At 40.0% G+C, this 18,068-nt stretch overlaps 1 protein-coding gene across 5 annotated transcripts in view; it reads right to left on the reverse strand.

The window, feature by feature from the left end:
* Window positions 1-18,068, reverse strand: part of HSPBAP1 (HSPB1 associated protein 1) — a 40,674-nt gene that overhangs the window by 22,180 nt on the left and 426 nt on the right. For 2 of the 5 annotated variants that reach the window (XM_061468359.1, XM_061468171.1), the window contains exon 2: window positions 5,023-5,208. In XM_061468359.1, the coding sequence (XP_061324343.1) occupies window positions 5,023-5,208 (186 nt within the window). Of the gene's footprint in view, window positions 1-5,022; window positions 5,228-6,705; window positions 6,836-6,879; window positions 6,898-10,899; window positions 11,391-18,068 lie in introns of those variants that run through there. The other 3 variants (XM_061468265.1, XM_061468537.1, XM_061468448.1) reach the window with 3 other exon arrangements.

Genomic DNA, 18,068 nt, shown 5'->3' on the forward strand with positions numbered 1-18,068 from the left:
TACTATAACAAAGCACAGACACATTAACAAACCAGAAAACTGGCCATCCACGTCCAAGTCCAATAAACACCTCAAATCTCAGCTTTATGCAACTGTCAGTGTATGATATTTGTACTGTATTTTCAGCCTCCTATTCAGCTACTGAGTCTACAGCCTCTACTGTGAGAGTGGTGAGACACTGGAACAGGTTGCCCAAAGAAGTTGTGAAAGCTTCATACCCGGTGATGTTCAAGGCCAGGTGGGAAAGGGCTTGGAGCAATCTGGTCTAGTGGGAGGTGTCCCTGCCCATGGCAGAGGATTGGAACTAAATGATCTAAATTCTAAATCATTGTTTACAACAATTCATAAAGAATTGTTTAGGTTGGAAAAGAAATTTAAGATGGGCTATAATGCCACCAGAAACTCTACTTCTGTAGCTTTATTTCTGTACCTTTATTTCTTTTGTACCTTTATTTCACTTCAGAAAAAGAAATCTTTTAGCATGGTTGGAACTAGATGGGTAGGGATTTCCTGATTAATAGCACCTTCATTGTTTGTGTAATGAACACTGGTACTCTTCTCTGGAGGTATCTTATCTCTGTCAACACTTAATCCTCTGTATTTTTTCCCCTCTTATGAACACATGTTGTTTAACTTGTGTATCAGACAGAACACTACCAAACACACAAACTTAGGTAGGTACATATAATTCACACAGATAATACTCCTGGGTCCCACATTTTCCATGTTTCAAATGTGCCTTCCGTGTGCCTCCAGAGCTTCTAAACTATCAAGAAAAGCAAATATAAAATCCAAGCAACTCCAACCAAGTTGCCCCATTTGCAACTTTTTTTACATTAAAGAATATTTGGGAATGCCCACCCATGCTGCAGATATGGCACTAAAGAAAGATAAGAAGTTGTCATAGTAAGAGGTCACAAATAATTTTGGAGCTTCCATATGAACCCTGTGGCTTAAATAACCTCAGAAACTCTCAAGCCAAAATACACCTACAAGCACAACAGTTTATTTCTTGTAGCTGTTTCCAACTCAGTGGCAGGACTGGTCCTGTCTAGTCTTAGGGCAATTAATCTACTGTAAACATGGGATAAATATTCCTATAAATAATAAAATACAATTTTAATTGTATTCTCCTGTTGCTTTCTCTAACCACGTCACTGCCTCTGTTTCATCTGGGAAAGTTAGCAACAACGTTAAGAAAGGGAGGCCCTCGTTAAAAAACAATGTTAAGCATGCAAGAGTGAGATCAGCCATCTTCCAAATGACAGTGGCACATAAAATTTATTACATTATTTCATACTCTGAGATGGCTTGGCTAATGGCTTGACTAATATATCCTTACAATGCAAATTTTTTATAACATCACTGGTTTCATTCAGTTACAAAATAAACCCTGAAGGCTCTACCCATCTTCTTGAAGACATTTCTAGCTCACATTAGCATATAATGGAGTTCCTGGAGAAAAACTGATTATTGCCTATGGATTGATGTCTTTAGAAAAAAAAGCAAAAATACAGATAGATGCAACTTCCAGATACAAGTTCCAATTTAAATCCACTTTATATCCCTAGTGACTGCAAGTTATTGTTATGTGATGACTCTTATCTACTTGGTAACATCAATCCATCGCTTAGCTACGTAACACTCCAACAATCCCATCAGAAGCTTTCCCAGTTGACATTAGCATTTGACTCTCAAAAAGTGCCTACTAATGGAGAGTAGGACCAAAACTACCCTTTTACCTGGTAAGCTTTGTGTATTACAACCGAGATAACAGGTATCAAGAAAAATGTCACATATATGCAATGTCTTCCCTATTGGCAATGGGATGCCTTTTACATGTAGTACAAGAACTGGCTGATACCTTGTTAAACTATAGAGATGTTGGTGTTAAGATGTGTATCAACATTAATTCTACACCTCAGTTATCCCATCTGTAGAAAATGAATAAACAACATCTGTTTTCCCAGGAATGGCATAGGAATCATTAAACTATGATGGTAAAATGCTTTGAAATCCTAAACACCACACATTTATTATACATGGCAGACAAAACTAACACCAGAGGCAATGTAGGCCCACTGATGAACGGGATGGGTGCACTGGTGACAGAAGATAAAGAGATGGCAGAGTTACTGAATGCCTTCTTTGTCTCTGTCTACTCTGCTGCGGGCAGTCCTGAAGAGCCCTGTACCCCTGAGACCTTAGATGAAGTCAGGTCGACGGAGCGGTTTGCCTTAGTCGATGAGGAATGGGTTAGAGACCAGTTGAGCAATCTGGACATCCATAAATCCATGGGTCCAGATGGGATGCACCCGCGGGTGCTGAGGGAACTGGCGGAAGTCATTGCTAGACCACTCTCCATCATCTTTACCAAGTCTTGGGAAACGGGAGAGGTGCCTGAGGACTGGAGGAAAGCAAATGTCACTCCAGTCTTCAAAAAGGGCAAGAAGGAGGACCCGGGTAACTACAGACCGGTCAGCCTCACCTCCATCCCTGGGAAAGTGATGGAACACCTTATCCTTGGTACCATCTTAAGGCATATCAAGGATAAGAAGGTTATGAGGGGCAGTCAACATGGCTTCACCAGGGGGAAATCATGCTTGACCAATCTCTTAGCCTTTTATGAGGAAATAACACGGTGGATGGATGATGGCAGAGCGGTGGATGTGGTCTACCTTGACCTCAGCAAAGCATTTGACACAGTCTCCCACAGCATCCTCACGGCTAAAATGAGGAAGTGTGGACTGGATGATCAGGTAGTGAGGTGGACTGCGAACTGGCTGAAGGAGAGAAGCCAGAGAGTTGTAGTCTATGGGGCTGAGTCTAGTTGGAGGCCTGTAACTAGTGGAGTGCCTCAAGGGTCAGTACTGGGACCGGTATTATTTAATATATTCATCAATGATTTAGATGAGGGAATTGAGTGTACTATCAGCAAGTTTGCTGATGACACTAAGCTGGGAGGAGTGGCTGATACGCCAGAAGGCTGTGCTGCCATCCAGCGAGACCTGGATAGGCTGGAGAGTTGGGCAGGGAGTAACTTGATGAAATATAACAAGGGAAAGTGTAGAGTCCTGCATCTGGGCAGGAACAACCCCAGGTTCCAGTATAGGTTGGGGAACGACCTGTTAGAGAGCAGTGTAGGGGAGAGGGACCTGGGGGTCCTAGTGGACAACAGGATGACCATGAGCCAACACTGTGCCCTTGTGGCTAAGAAGGCCAATGGCATCCTGGGGTGTATTAGAAGGGCGGTGGTTAGTAGGTCGAGAGAGGTCCTCCTTCCCCTCTACTCTGCCCTGGTGAGACCGCATCTGGAGTATTGTGTCCAGTTCTGGGCCCCTCAGTTCAAGAAGGACAGGGAGCTGCTGGAGAGAGTCCAGCGCAGGGCAACAAAGATGATTAAGGGAGTGGAACATCTCCCTTATGAGGAAAGACTGAGGGAGCTGGGTCTCTATAGTTTGGAGAAGAGGAGACTGAGGGGTGACCTTATCAGTGTCTATAAATATATAAAGGGGGAGTGTCACGAGGATGGAGCCAGGCTCTACTCAGTGGCAAACAATGATAGGACAAGGGGTAATGGGTACAAACTGGAACACAAGAGGTTCCACTTAAACTTGAGAAGAAACTTCTTCTCAGTGAGGGTGACGGAACACTGGAACAGGCTGCCCAGGGAGGTTGTGGAGTCTCCTTCCCTGGAGACATTCAAAACCCGCCTGGACGCATTCCTGTGTAACATTATCTAGGTGTTCCTGCTCCGGCAGGGGGATTGGACTAGATGATCTTTCGAGGTCCCTTCCAATCTCTAACATACTGTGATACTGTGTGATACTGTGATTTTCTCTCCAATACTTCTTTGTGTTTCATCACTTCTCTTGCAAAAATTGAACATGAAATAATATGGTCATGATGCTGTAAAGAAAGCAAATTTCACACAGTATTGTTAAGTAATACAATGTGATGAAATTCTACCACTTCCATATGAACTGGTAGAGTCTCTTCTGCAGGCCCTGCATTCCAAGAAAGAGGTAGTCCAACTAAATAAGATTAGAAGAGTACAGAACAAATAGCTAGGTAGGGGTCTAAAAACATGACTTATATTGAACATTTCTGAAGACTAGGGAAAGAAAAAAAAAAAAAGACTGAAGGGAGACAAGATACTTTAGGGAAAAGGGAGAAAGTGCACAGCAAAATGTATTTTGGTATGTGGTTGGGAGGGCAAAGGATGTACAGGGCACAAAAATAAAGCAATGCATAACCTCTAAAGCGGCTAGCAGACTGCCACCTTGGAGCATGTTCCCTGTACCTCCCCTTGCTGTTATGAAACTCTGTCCATGGATAGACTATGACCAACGTTGTGTGGCTGCAGGCAGACATCGGTTGCAGTATTTAAAATCAAGTGCAAAAATTGTTTTTCTCTCATGGCATGTTCCTAGATACCTGAGTGAATCTGCAGGGTTAGAGGTGAAATTATTGTACTGGTGTCAAGTGATTTTCTTAATGCTTTATACTTCTATAGCATCTTTCATCACAGTACCTTAAAGTATTGAAAACCATCACAGCCTTACAAAATCTCTGGAGAAAGGTGAGAATTATCAGCATTTGACAGATAAAAACCCCCAAGATAGACTGGTTAATTGGCTAATTCTTTAATGTACTCAGGATGTACTTTGCAGATATGGAAACTTAGGTCACATGAACAACTGAATCATGTTTAAGACCAGAACCAAATACACACAGTACAAAACAAGGAAAGAACACTGAGATCACAGAATCATAGAATGGTTAGGATTGGAAATGCTTGATTCTTGTATGTTAGTGTTACCCACCACATATCTTCCTAAAAATAAATACACAAGAAAGAGAAAAGAGTGTTCTACTGTTGGTCAAATCCCATGTCCTAAAATCAAAGCCTGCAGTTGAAAAGCAATACATAAGAGAGTGAATAATGATAACAGAGAGTCAGAGACTTGCAGAAAGTGAGAAAGAGTTGTAATGTGTAATGACTATTCACTTCAGTCTCACCTAAACCCATGGTCTTCAGGCCTAGCCTAAACTGGATTGTCTTTCCATCCAACACAGCAGAAAGATATTTTGCATTCCAGTGCAGGGCTGGCCAGTCACCAACCATGTTACAGAAGACTGCAGGTTGCTGTAGAGACATCACAATTTCCTTGGTTTTCTCAGGAGTAAATGGCTTGACATCTTCACCTATGTAAAGAAAAAACAGCTTTAGAGAGATGATTTATGATACATGAAGTGCTGCCTACCATCAGCCTACCACAGCCTACCACCACCCTACCATAGCACATGAAACATTAAGAACGTGTTGTTCATGTTAATTGTTTTCTTACACTTGTAGATATTTTTAAATTTCTACTGCAAACACTGAAAGAACATTCTTACACTAAATTAAAGCAGTGTATTAGCACATAAAATGTAATAAAAAAATAAAAATAGGCATGTGTTTAGAATTTTCACTTGCAGCTTAGGCAATAAAGCACTGCAGCCAAACTGCTTAGGATTAGCCTAGCAATAAAAAATCCTTACAAATAATGTCCAAGAGTTTAGAGAACATAAATTTAATGAGTAACAGTCTTTCTGCATGGGATTCTTTCCAAAAAGTGTAACTCAGTGTCAGAGACAGAAAACCAGGTGCCTATGCATTCAATTTAAACCAAGGAACAGCAGCATAACCTAGAGAGCAGGTATTTTCTTTTCATCTACAGAATTTTAGAAAATGGCTATCATGCCAATCCAAAACCTAAACTAACCCAAGATTTCCATTTACTTTTTTTTTGTTCACATGCCCCACTGAAACTGTCAAGCTGAATAAACTCAGCACTTTCAGGACAACTTTTCTTTAGGGATATTTTGAGAAGGAAAACATTTTAAAAGAAAAAAAAAACAAACTCAACACATAACAGCTCCACAGAGCTGAAGCAGTGCACTACAACTCTGGATCATAAAAATACCCACTCATTATTTTAAGCTCTACTGAAGTTAACTCATCCAGAAATTGTATCCCTGTAATACCTAAGATTTAACATACTGAACTGATACATCTGGTTCCCCATGACTCCTAGCAGCTCATTTACAATAAAAAAACCTTAATTCAATCACTTTATTTAGGAGTCCAATCATGGTCTGGTATGCACAATGGGTTAAATCAGTACAGGAGAAAAAAATCCTATTTCCTTCTGGGTGCTCTCCCTGCGTGCGAATGGTGGGACAGGTAATGGAGAGCCAGCCAGTCCCACAGAGGGCAGCCCCGCAGTGCCAGCTGGGGGAAACACAGAAGACTGACTCACTGGGAACAAGGGCACCAATGGGGGTTCTTCAGGATTGTTCCAAACATAGAGTTTAAAATAAATACATGCATGCTGAAGTGCAAATGGTAGGAATAAGAGGAGCCCTGTGCATGCTCCATGCCGTATCTCTTTGGTGACTTTTGTGAGTCCCAAAGGGTTTATACTACAGCATAGCTGTACTTTCAGTTTTCTAAATTAAGCTGCTATCTTGACACGAATTTGGTGGGAGGTATCAGGGCTGAGGTCCCTTTTCCCATGGACTTCCAGGGAAACTGAATCCCTCTCTCCTTTCACTCATGAAACTCTATCCTGAAGCTTTAAAACTAAGCACCTCTGCTATTTTAGATTCACAGAACATAAAATTTTTAAGTGGCTTCCCTTCTTTAAGGCAGATGACAGGAGTGAGTTTCTTTTCCACATTTCCACGTTTCTTTTCATGTGCAGAGCAACACTTGACAGGATGGTGTTGCTGTGACACAGAGATGTCTACGACTCTTGGCCTTCAGTCTCACGCTCCAGCAACTTGCACAACCCGGACATAAGGAGGCCTCATGGGGACCATATGTCTTACCATATGGTCTTCTCTATCCCCAGAAGGAGGCTCTAGGGGTTTCCGAGCAATAGGTCAGTACACCTAAAGGGAGTAAGTCCAGGTAAGGCAGAAAGACCATCTGCAGACACAACAGCATGTGCTAGTGAAGATACCAGGAGCTGGCTGTAGGCATGGTAAGAGTTTAAAGCTGAGCATAATTTTTCAGTGACACTGTTCAAAGACTAAGGCAAAACTCAGTCCAGATCTGAACACTCCTATGGGGTTTATAAAACTTCTTCTGTCTTTAAGCAGTGCAATTATAGTATCATACAGAGGCAGCTTTCATGATGACGGAGCTGGCTGGCCTTTACATTCCTCTCAGATTTTTCAACTCATAAAAATGAAATTTCTATTGTTTAGGCCAATTTTATCACCAAATGGCTGTCTTTTTGACTACTCAATCATTTTTGTTTTAAGGTCAGTACATTTAATTATTTTAGAATATAAAAATCCAAAGAAATGCAAGAAATTGGTGCTTTTTTTTTTTGAGTATTTTGTAAAGCTGAGTTTCATTGCAAAAGCTTCAGGTTTATCCTGTAACTTCAGTCAACAGTTCAATCTGCTGAAAGCAGAACTTTTACTGAGAGAAACAAGAAGATTCACTGAAACCAAGCGTTGATTCCGTGTGGCTTTCTAATGTGATTTCCACATGCATATTGTGCTTTTAAAAGGTGTGGTTGTAACCCCAGTGAATATACTGTAGGAAGCACAGAGCTCAAGAGTTTGTATAAATTCATACAAGAGTTTGTTCAAATGCCAGACAAAACCCACAATTAGACAGAATCACTGAATGGCTGAGGCTGGAAGGGACCACAGGAGGTCATCTAGTCTAACCTCCCTGTTCAAGTAGGGTCACCTACAGCGCATTACTCAGGATTGTGTCCAGATGGCTCCTGAATACCTCCAGGGAAGGAGACTCCACAGACTCCCTGGGCAACCTATTCCAGTGCTCAGTCACTCTCACAGTAAAGAAGATCTTTCTCATATTCAGATGGAACTTCCTGTGCTTTAGTTTATGCCCGTTTCCTCTCATCCTATCCCCTGGCACCACCAAGAAGAGCCTGGCCCCCTCCTCTTGTCACCTACCTTTCAGATACTTACATACATTGATCAGATTCCCATAAGCCTTTTCTTCTCTTAGGCCAAACAGGCCCAGCTCCCTCAGCCTTTCCTCATAGGAGAGATGCTCCAGACCCTTAACCATTCTAGTAGCCCTTCCCTGGACCTGCTCCAGGAACTCCATGTCTCTATTGTACTGGGGAGCCTGAAACTGGACACCTCCTAATGCAGCCCATTGGCCTTCTTGGCCACGGAGGCACACTGCTAGCTCATGGACAACTTGCTGTCCACCAGACACCCAGGTCCCTCTATGCAGAGCTACCTTCCAGCAGATCTGCCCTCAGCCTGTACTGATGCAAGGGGTGACTCCTCCACAGGTGCAGAACCCTGCACTTGTCTGTTGAATTTCAACAGGTTCCTCTCTGCCCATCTCTCCAGCCTGTCTAGATCCTTGTGAATGACAGGGCAGCACTCTGGGGTACCAACTGCTCCTCCCAGTTTTGTAGCGTCAGCAAACGTGCTCAGGGTACATTCTATCTGAGTACATCTACTCTACTGAACATTTGCTGGAGGTTTTTGTCATGTCATCATGCTTTATTCAGTTGTAAACCTATTCCCCTGTAAAAATTAGAAACAATGAAAGAGGACAGTCTGTTTAAATAAGATGCTAATCATTCCTATCTTCAAACAGTATTAAAATCACTGTTAAATGAGTATACCTTTTCTGACATACATATAATCACATACAATACATATGATACAATCAGCAGTGAAGTCTGAAATGTTTCAGAAAAAGTAAAGCATTAGATAAATGAACATGAGTGCTTTTCTCCAAAGACAAAGGGGGGATTCTTGCTGACTTTGTGTGAAGATGTGTCTTGATTCAGCTTTATGTATTCCTTGGCGAGAACAGCAGTCAGCTAGACATAATTATTTTCCCATATTTGTCACGCATATCTAAATGCCTGTTAAAGAAAAGGCACACAATGAAAGGTAAATACCATATTCTGTTAACAAATAGGTATTATGATAATTTGGAGAACTCTGCTTACGACCAACAGACTTCTGATTGAACGATATGCTGTAGGAGCGGTGAAAAGTAATTAGAAGAGATATCTGAAGACATCTCTTGAAATACAGATTAGCAGAAAAATGTGTAATGTAAAATCATCATAATATTTTCCTTAGTTATTATCATAGCTTCACAGAGACCTCATAAGCTAGGCTCTTGCTTCTCAGTATCTCCTAACCTGAAATGGATATAATTAATAGGCAAAACCTGAGGTGGTATAGCATGTATAAGGGCTAACAGTTTGGACACAGATGTTTATCAGTAAAAGGTATATTAAAAACAAACAAAAACAAAAGTGTTGCAAAGAAACAAAATGTCCATGGCACATCTTGGGCATTACATATCAAATTCCTACACGAGATCAGGTAGCAGGAGAGACTAGAAATGCGTATTCCCTTTGAAAGAAAAGCTCTGCAGGAGTCTTCATTTTCTCAGTTGTACTCTGACCCAAAAGAGAAAAGGAATACTTTAAATTAGTTCTTTCTATCAGGCTCAACAAATGATGTGCCTTCACAGTACAAAAGGAAGCAGGAATAATTTGCCACGTTTTGACTTTACACAAGGCAGTACAGAATCCAGCCAGGAACTGAAACACCAAACCAAATTTTAGCTTGAGTTTTGCAACCATGACAGCTTATATAATTGGCGAGAAAGGTAGGTGTTCTGTAGAAAGGTAACACATTGTGAAATGGAGATCTTCCAATTAAAACAACAAAGGTCTCCAGTCGTCTTTACGTGTGTTGTCAAATATGAAGACACATCCACACTCAGCACTGAGGGCAAGTAAAAGAAAAGCAATGAATTGGCTAAGTACTTTTCAGTAGACTTTGTGCTTGTAAGAGAGAAAATAATTTAATGTTTCTGATTAACAATTTTTCTGAATAACTGAGTGGGATTTGGGAATAAAGAAGTTAGCACAGCAGGCAGTCTGACGAAAAGTGGACTTGATCAAAGTTGTTCAGAAGTTTAATGTACTGTCATTAAAAAGTTAAGTGTACTGTCATTCATTTAAAATAATTTAGCACTTTATAAGAGTTCATTATTGTGTGGTAGTTGGCTTCTGCCAAAACACCCTGCTGCTTAAATATGAGATTTAATTAAGAGGTATTAAAATTATTTTCTGAAAGAGGGAGTACAAGAAAATCCTGGCAGCGTATTTGGTATAAGAATCATGAAATTGCTTTTCTTGTAAATCTGTAATGCTTCATTATCCTTATTTCTTTACAAAAAAATAAAAAAAGTTAAAAGCAAAATTTGGAATTTTGAATACACTAATACAGAGCAGCCAGGTTATTAAAATAACCAACTAACCTCCAAAATTTTAACTAACCAACAAACAGGAGTAGGTAAAAAGAAGATAGTGGAAAGGATGGGGAAACTCCCCAGACCAAAGACAAATGACTTGGTTTGGAGGTCATTCTTAATGATTTTGCAGTACATTAACTCTCTGTATTAAATAACAATTTTAAATAATCGGCATGTGATTACAATGTTATGCATTATAATCAGCCTACTCTGAGCAAACGGAATGCACCTGAAATATACAGAGTAGTTTTCAGGATATACCACATGAACATCTACGTATCACCTCCTGACCAGTTATTGCTGTTACTATTAATTTTTTACTCCAGAAATGTCAATACTGCAGATGCAGCATAGCCAGGGGGCATCTAACCTAGATTTGCATAAATATTTTGGCTACTGACAGATAGTTAGCAGTTGCATAGATCAGTCTGCACTGGTAAGATTGGCACCTGAAGCTTACTTCCGTAGCCTCAAGTTAACACACTCTTCCTTGCCCTCTGCATCTGCTGCCATGGAAGAGGGGTTTCCAAAGAGAAGAAACAGACCAAAGAACCTGTATTTACACTCATTTTCCTGTCCTCTTGTGGCAGGGCTGAGCATCTCACAGTTTTTCTAGTAAGCCTTGAGTGACTCAAGACATGAAACAAGATAAGAGTGTGGGCTACGCCCTCAAACCTCAAACTGTCCTTCTGATAAAGGAAATAGCTGACAGACTTCTTAGGGGTGGAATAAGAGGCCGAGCCCAGAATACAGCACTGGGAGGGACTTCCCACTGCTGCTCTAAATGACAGTGTATCATCTCAAGCATACCTTTACGAAATACCTCCTGAAATCCCCTAGGGCTCTTCCTAGAAAGCTCTTCCTGAAACACTGGCCAGCTTCTGCCTGTTGTCTCTTCTCCTTCCGTCCCCTAGCGCACTTTTAGAAGACAGTTGTGTCCCTTTTCAGCTACTGAACAATACAGAATGATCTGAGCTCCTCCAGTCTCCCCTAGTAGAAATGTTTTTCTTTCTCTCCTTGTCCTCAGAGCTCATGCCAGCATCTTCTACCATCTGAAATAGCCCCTTCCCTCCCGCTCCCCCAAATACAAGAAAATTAGGATATGTACAACCAACAGAAGTCATACTAAATGTATTTCCAGTGAACTTTGTATCTTCTTCTTGTCAAAGTTGCCAAAAGCACAGTGAAACACAATGAAACTGCAGATAAATTCATGTTGGATAAATGGCATTTTATTTTCTTTTGAAGGAAAACACTATGGCTTTTAACCAAAACCTTCCACCAGGATATAAGAGTTTCTCCAAAGGAGAGACTGCTCTTCCTTAAGCTAGGCTGCTACAATTCCACCTTTCTGTCTGTTTGTGGTAAATCATACCCACCTGCTGCTGAGGAAATTCAGTAGCAAACCCATTTCTTCCCAATACCCCACTGGCACTGATACATATTTCCCACAACATTTCTTAATAGGTGGGAAATTTAATACAAAACTTAATACTCATGTAGCGTTATGGTTGAAGGCAAAGCAACCAGCACATCAGGGAATTAACAACTATATTTCTAAGAAAAAAATAATTTGTTCAAGTTGTAAGTGAAGTTTATTTCTATTTCTTTTTCTATTCTTTGTTAGTAGTAAATATGAATGCACAACTCTTAAATTGATGAATGCACCATATAAAATTCTGTCAGAAACTGTAGTCATTTATGACTTTACTGTTGCACTATCCTGCAAACCTGACCGACAAGAACTTCAAAATGACAGCAACAAAAGAATAGTAATGTTCTAAAATGCACCCTTTTCTGATAAGCTATTGTAGTAAATAGTCAACAGGATTCTAAAAGTATTTTTTTCCCATAAGCCGCTGTAACAAATAGTCATTAATACAACTGCCTCTTGAATTTGATTGACAAAGGGGTTATGATGGAAGTGTTCATCACTTTGTTCAGTATTATAATACACAAGATACAAATTATGATTAATGCCGAGTCAGAGGTATAATTGTCAAAATGAAATTATACATTAAAAGAATAAAATAAGTACTTTTGATTTACATAAATTATTGCACTGAAAGAAAACAGAGAGACCCACCGTATGAACCTCCAGAACAGCTTCTGAAGTGCACAAAACCCAATGTGCACAATCAGGGTATTAGATTATGGGACTGGCACTATTATATGAATATTGAACAAAAAAAGCATAGCTACTATTCCATCTGTTTACATAATTTCATTTCTTTCAACATGGGTAAAACAAGTGAGTTTACCCTTTGTTGTTGCAATTTCTCTTTATAAAGGTTCTCATGCAGCAACACGAAATCTGCCTGTGAAAAACTGTTAACAGTGTGTGTTTTGAATCTTGGGTTTCATATAAAGAACGTAAAATCTTGCTTTGACATAATGTAGAGCTAAAGATACTTTTGACTTAATACAGCTCACCAAAATGTGAGCTACCAAGCTCTTCAAATTTAATTTGCAACCTTAAAATTTCATAATGTTAATTCTGACTTTTAATATAAAACATAAACTAATTTTTTACTGGAAAAGCACAACTTGTTACATAGAAGCTTCTTTCACAGCTTTATGATACAACAATCTGCTGCTAGTGATGTCAACATATCTTTACCATCTTCTCCAGAGATTTTGCTTCTCTTTTCAAATAACAACTGCCTGCAGAATATCTACAAACACCAAGAGCTAAATATCAGAAAAGATCTAGGCCCAAGATTTAGGGCCAACATTCCACTCAGACGTGCATGAACTCTTGCTCTAACCAGCTGCACCTGCTCTTCTGGAGACTGAAGGTGACCTTTAACTTTAGAAGAAACCATGGTTGGGCTGCTACTTTGAATTTTGGAAGCTTATTGCGATATGCAAAATTTACTAGAACTCAGTATTTGTCAACCTATTAGTATATCTGGAAAAGTCCTCTCAGTAGACGAGTTTCAATATTTTCAGATTCCTTTTGAACATTAATGTCACTCTGTCAACCATTTACTAATTCAGTATTAATATCAGAAGCAGTAATGTCTTCTATATCCTGTCTTCAAAAGCACCCGGCACTTAGAAATCTAAAATGAGCTTCTGATTTTTTTTATTGCAAAACAATAAAATTACAAAAGACTAAAGTTGCACTTTTATACCAAGACATCCAAACTGCCTTACCTCGTTGAAAAACTCTAATGGAAATAAAATCTTGTGCTACCGTATCTACTTCTGAGAATCTTGTCTCTGTGATCACAAAGCATAGGATAATTTAATCTTAAAATCATATATGCCCACATTCAGAAAAGCACAGACACAGAAATAATCAATTTAGCCTCTTCTTTCTATACAGAATTACATAGTAGAGAATTACAGACAAACATTTTGTAAGCATTACGTCTTCAGTAGGCATCTGATCCCAAACATCTATCCAGACAGACTCATTTGGAAAGCACACAGCATACCGGTAGTATGACAGCCAAGTGGGACTAGCCAGACCAACAGAAACAAACTCCTTGATGCTTATACCATTAATTATATCAGAGCAATAATTAAGTTACTCCTTGCTGTTTTGATGTAAGACAACAGAAGAGCAATGACACAGTCTGATAAGAAATGAAAATCACATTCACCAGAGACCCAATAGACAGACCATTACCAGAGCAATATGACCAGCTGTTCTTGCTGGCATCGGAGAAAATGAGACTTACACTGAGGCAGCCTTCGCCCTAGGAGACAGCTGGAGATTTTCACCCTATGTTCCCAACTCAAGCCTAATATCCTCACGTGACTCAATTCATTTTCACCATCTTCAGGCTTTCAGGAATGCAGGGAAACCAATCTCTGGGATGCAAAATACTCCACTGATGTTGTTTGCAGTTACTTGAACATGTTGGCTTTAAATAAAATGAAAGAACACAGGGACCGTGGTCTGCTGAGCTTGGAGCTCCAACGTAGTATCCCTAAAAAACACTGAGCCTGAAGGCTGTCCAAGTGAGGTAGGGAAGTAGCCATCAAAATGAGTCTGGAGAAAAGATACCACGCAACTTCCACCTCCTACTCACAGAAAAGACAATCTTAATCTGCTCATCATGAAGCAAGCGATGAATAGCAGAACAAGCAGAAGTGGATTACAAAATGCTTTAAATGTACTCAAAGCCCAAGACAGGTGTAATTTTTGCATATGCCTTTTGAGAGCTACAGTAAAGAACATACAGCATAGTCTACAGGGAATCTGTTGAGATGTCTTTCATTGCCCAACCACAAAGGTAAACTCCATAAGAAAAACGAGCTACCCCAGATCTCCCTAAAGGACCTTGCAACAGGCTCTGACTTACCACAAACCTTTAATCATCTCCACTACAAGGGTCACTTTGCAACATTACACAGCCTGCAATCAAAAGCTATAAATGAATGCCCATTGGATAACATTGATACCTGAATTTAAGAATGAAATTGTTTAACTTTCATAAGCTGAAGATGTGTCTGTATTTTTGTTTCTTGTTGATACTAGAAAAAAGAAAGAAGCACTGTAAAACCTGCTGAAGTTCAAGGAAATTGCTGTCCGATGTTAGAACTGGAAGTCTGCCTACCGCTCAGTAGAAAAAGGCAAGAAAAGATGCTGAAAGATACTGAATGCAGAGATTGGAAGATGCCCACATAAAGCCCAAAACACAGCAGATCCTGAGCAACCTGTTCCTAAATAACTAAGAAGAAATGAATGTCAAAACTTGATGAGGGAAGAATGGGACTTGCTCACACCTCAAAGGCTTACCTTCAAAGATGTTGTTTTAGACAGGGTGTAGAGAACCACTGCAGCTCCCTGCTACACTAGTGCTTTTTATGGCAGCTCTGAAACTACATTGTCACAACTCCAGCTGAAGTCTGGAGTTGAGGGAAATCCCTGGAAAACAGGCTACTCTTTGGATGCTAGAAGGAATATTAAGAATTAGAGCTAAATGTCACTTTTGGATCTTTGAATGAATTTTAGGTCCTGCCCATTTTGCGCCAAAATGCTTCTAGCCTTCATAGGGTATGCTATTGCTACTTGCCAGATCGCAAGATCTGAGTTGACACAAGTAAGTACAAGATTTTACACATTATGTCAGTTAGGAGTTGTTGGAAGAGGTGTAAGAAACAAGGAGATGCCGAAGTTCACTGAATCTCTCTGAAGAAAGTCACACGGAGAGCAAACTTGTTCTAAAACCTAATGACTGGAGAGCAAATGGCACTTCTTACTACACTAGAACTGGGGGTTGCACCATGGGGGGGTACTCTCCTGAACTGCTCAACTCCACCATCACGATAGGTATGTTTAAGCTGCATTAGACTCTCCAGATGCCTCAAGGTTATAACAAACCTGTCAAAGCTTTCAGTTTATCTTAATAAGCCAGGCTTAAATCAGCACAGTCTAGGTGCCAACTCATAAGTGGATCAGCCAGGCCTGCCTCAGGGATGGGATGAGCATTTGGCAGCAATAACAGCTTCAGCTATGTAATTTTTATCCATCCTCACTAGACTGTCAGAGCTCCAGGCCAACAACTCCTCCCAAGCTGAATTCTAGAAAGTTTTAGGCCAGACACAGGCAGATAAGCACAAATACAGGGATGCAATCACCTTGAAAACTTTGAGGTTTGAAATGGAGTCAACTACTAACAGATACACTATCATGGTTGGGCAATTAGTAACTGGATGGGCTTCTGCGTCACCATTTAGGATCAGGTCCTGCTATAGAAATGAAAGTTCTGGGCCAGGAGACAAAACAACCTTTCCACTTGCCTGAATACATATGCATTTTTTTCTGAGAATATTCAAATACCTTTAGCTACATTATAATGAGGTTAAAGCAAAAAAAGATTTCCCCACCCCAAATATTACAAATGTCAATAATGAGAACAGTAAAAATGTCACCACACAAAGAGAAATTAGCATATTTAGAGAAGTATTATACCCATGAGTGAAATAATGTCATCAGCTACCTGCAAGATAAAGCTAATTTGGTTTCCAACAATTTATCAACAATGCACTGCTCCTTTACATCAACAAATTTAAATGGTACCATATCCTGCAAACAAGAATAATTCACGCAGAATATTACACTGTGTTAATTAAATAGCTGGAATAGAAAAGGTCAGGCCATGACTGAAAAGCACACATATGGGTTGTGAAGCTATGAAAAGATGGAGTAATTTCAAATCAAGCAATTAAAATAAGTTATTTAAATCATTATCAAGTCAACAATAAACACATCTAGATTTTCTGAGCCCATTTTGACAGCTACTTTCTTTTGACACTGCTCCTCATAATTTTTTCTTGCTGACCCATGTAAGAGTCAAAATGTCTTTAAACCCATCATAAGATGAGGTGCTTGAATATGTTATCAAAGTTATCCTCCTTCTATTCAAGTTTTCGTTTTACTCTGCAGGCCAGAGGCAAGTTTTGCAGTTGAAGGACACTGCAAAGCCCTACCTGAGTTACTTCCTGCCACAAGACCAACCAAGAAACCCCTTCCTGCTGTGCCCCCTCCCCCCCCCTTACTACAGTTAGTTGAAAAATGTTCAAAGAGAAGTATTTTTTCACTTTGTTTACTTCTGCAAATGACAGTACTTTGTCTTTGGCACAATGCCACCAAATCACTTACAGTAGTAACATAGCCATTTTAAATTGAAAGGACATTTTGGCATGGGCTAAACTGTGCTGAGATGGTAATGCATGAAAAAGGCCTAGTAAACAGGGAATTAATTTTACTTGGAGCTCCAAAGTACTACTGAAATATGCCTCGGTCATGGCCAAATTCGAATTTTATCCTTTATTTTTATTGTACTTTTATCCCTACAGTTGTACACAGCAAGCTTGAATTTTAATTTGTAATTAATCTGTTATTTAACTATGCATGAATTTTGTTTTTCCTGGGGAATTTCTGAACTTTTCTAGACAAAATCTCATTTTCTTTTTGATTATAGTTCTGCTGATTTCAGTTGGTACAAACTTCCGTTTTGCATCTCTAGTGCAACTTCCAATTTGAACCTCAGTCTAGCAAACAGCTGTGTGGGCTAAACAAAACGCCATGTCCGTATGTTTTGGGAAGAATTTTATGGGAGTGCATGGGTTTGGCTGCAAAGCTGTTGGGGAGACACCACATGTGAAATTCAGTTGTTTGCTGCCTAGCACAGCAACAACTGCAACATTGCCACTGGATCTAAACCCAGCCTGTATGGACCCTGCTGTGCAGCTCTCCCCAGTTCTGCACAGAGGCATTTATCAAGCCGACTTCCAGACTCTGTGACAGAATGCCTAAGCCAGCCAAACTGAAATACCTATTCTTCTCAGGGAAGATGAGCACTGTGCAGCAAACGAGCCATTAATTTTATGACAAGCGCAGATGGTAGATATACAGATAAATACTTGCACAACGTAATGGAATGAATATATACTTCAATCTATTTAAATGATAATAGTTTCTAATGAGCTTAGTGTAACCCACATGATGGTATATTCATCCGAATTATTTTAAAATGTATTTCAATGCAGGCTGTAACTGAATCCTACTATTTTTTCCTTTTAGGAGCATGGCTGATTTGTATCCACCCAACACAATTTACTTCTCCCTTTAAAGGGCCGGATACCCTCAGAAGCCTTCGGTGCCTCCTTTCAGTAAGGTACCCACACCTCCTGAAGGCCAGCCCAGCTCTGCTCTCTGCGACCGCCACGGTGACGGGCTCACGCCTCAGAGGAACGTTTCGGAGGAGGAGCT

This window comes from Pezoporus flaviventris, unplaced genomic scaffold (genome assembly GCF_033815535.1).
Source record: "Pezoporus flaviventris isolate CSIRO_AGI_PZ_B2104156 unplaced genomic scaffold, CSIRO_AGI_Pfla_v1 ptg000001l, whole genome shotgun sequence".
Lineage (NCBI taxonomy): Eukaryota > Metazoa > Chordata > Aves > Psittaciformes > Psittacidae > Pezoporus > Pezoporus flaviventris.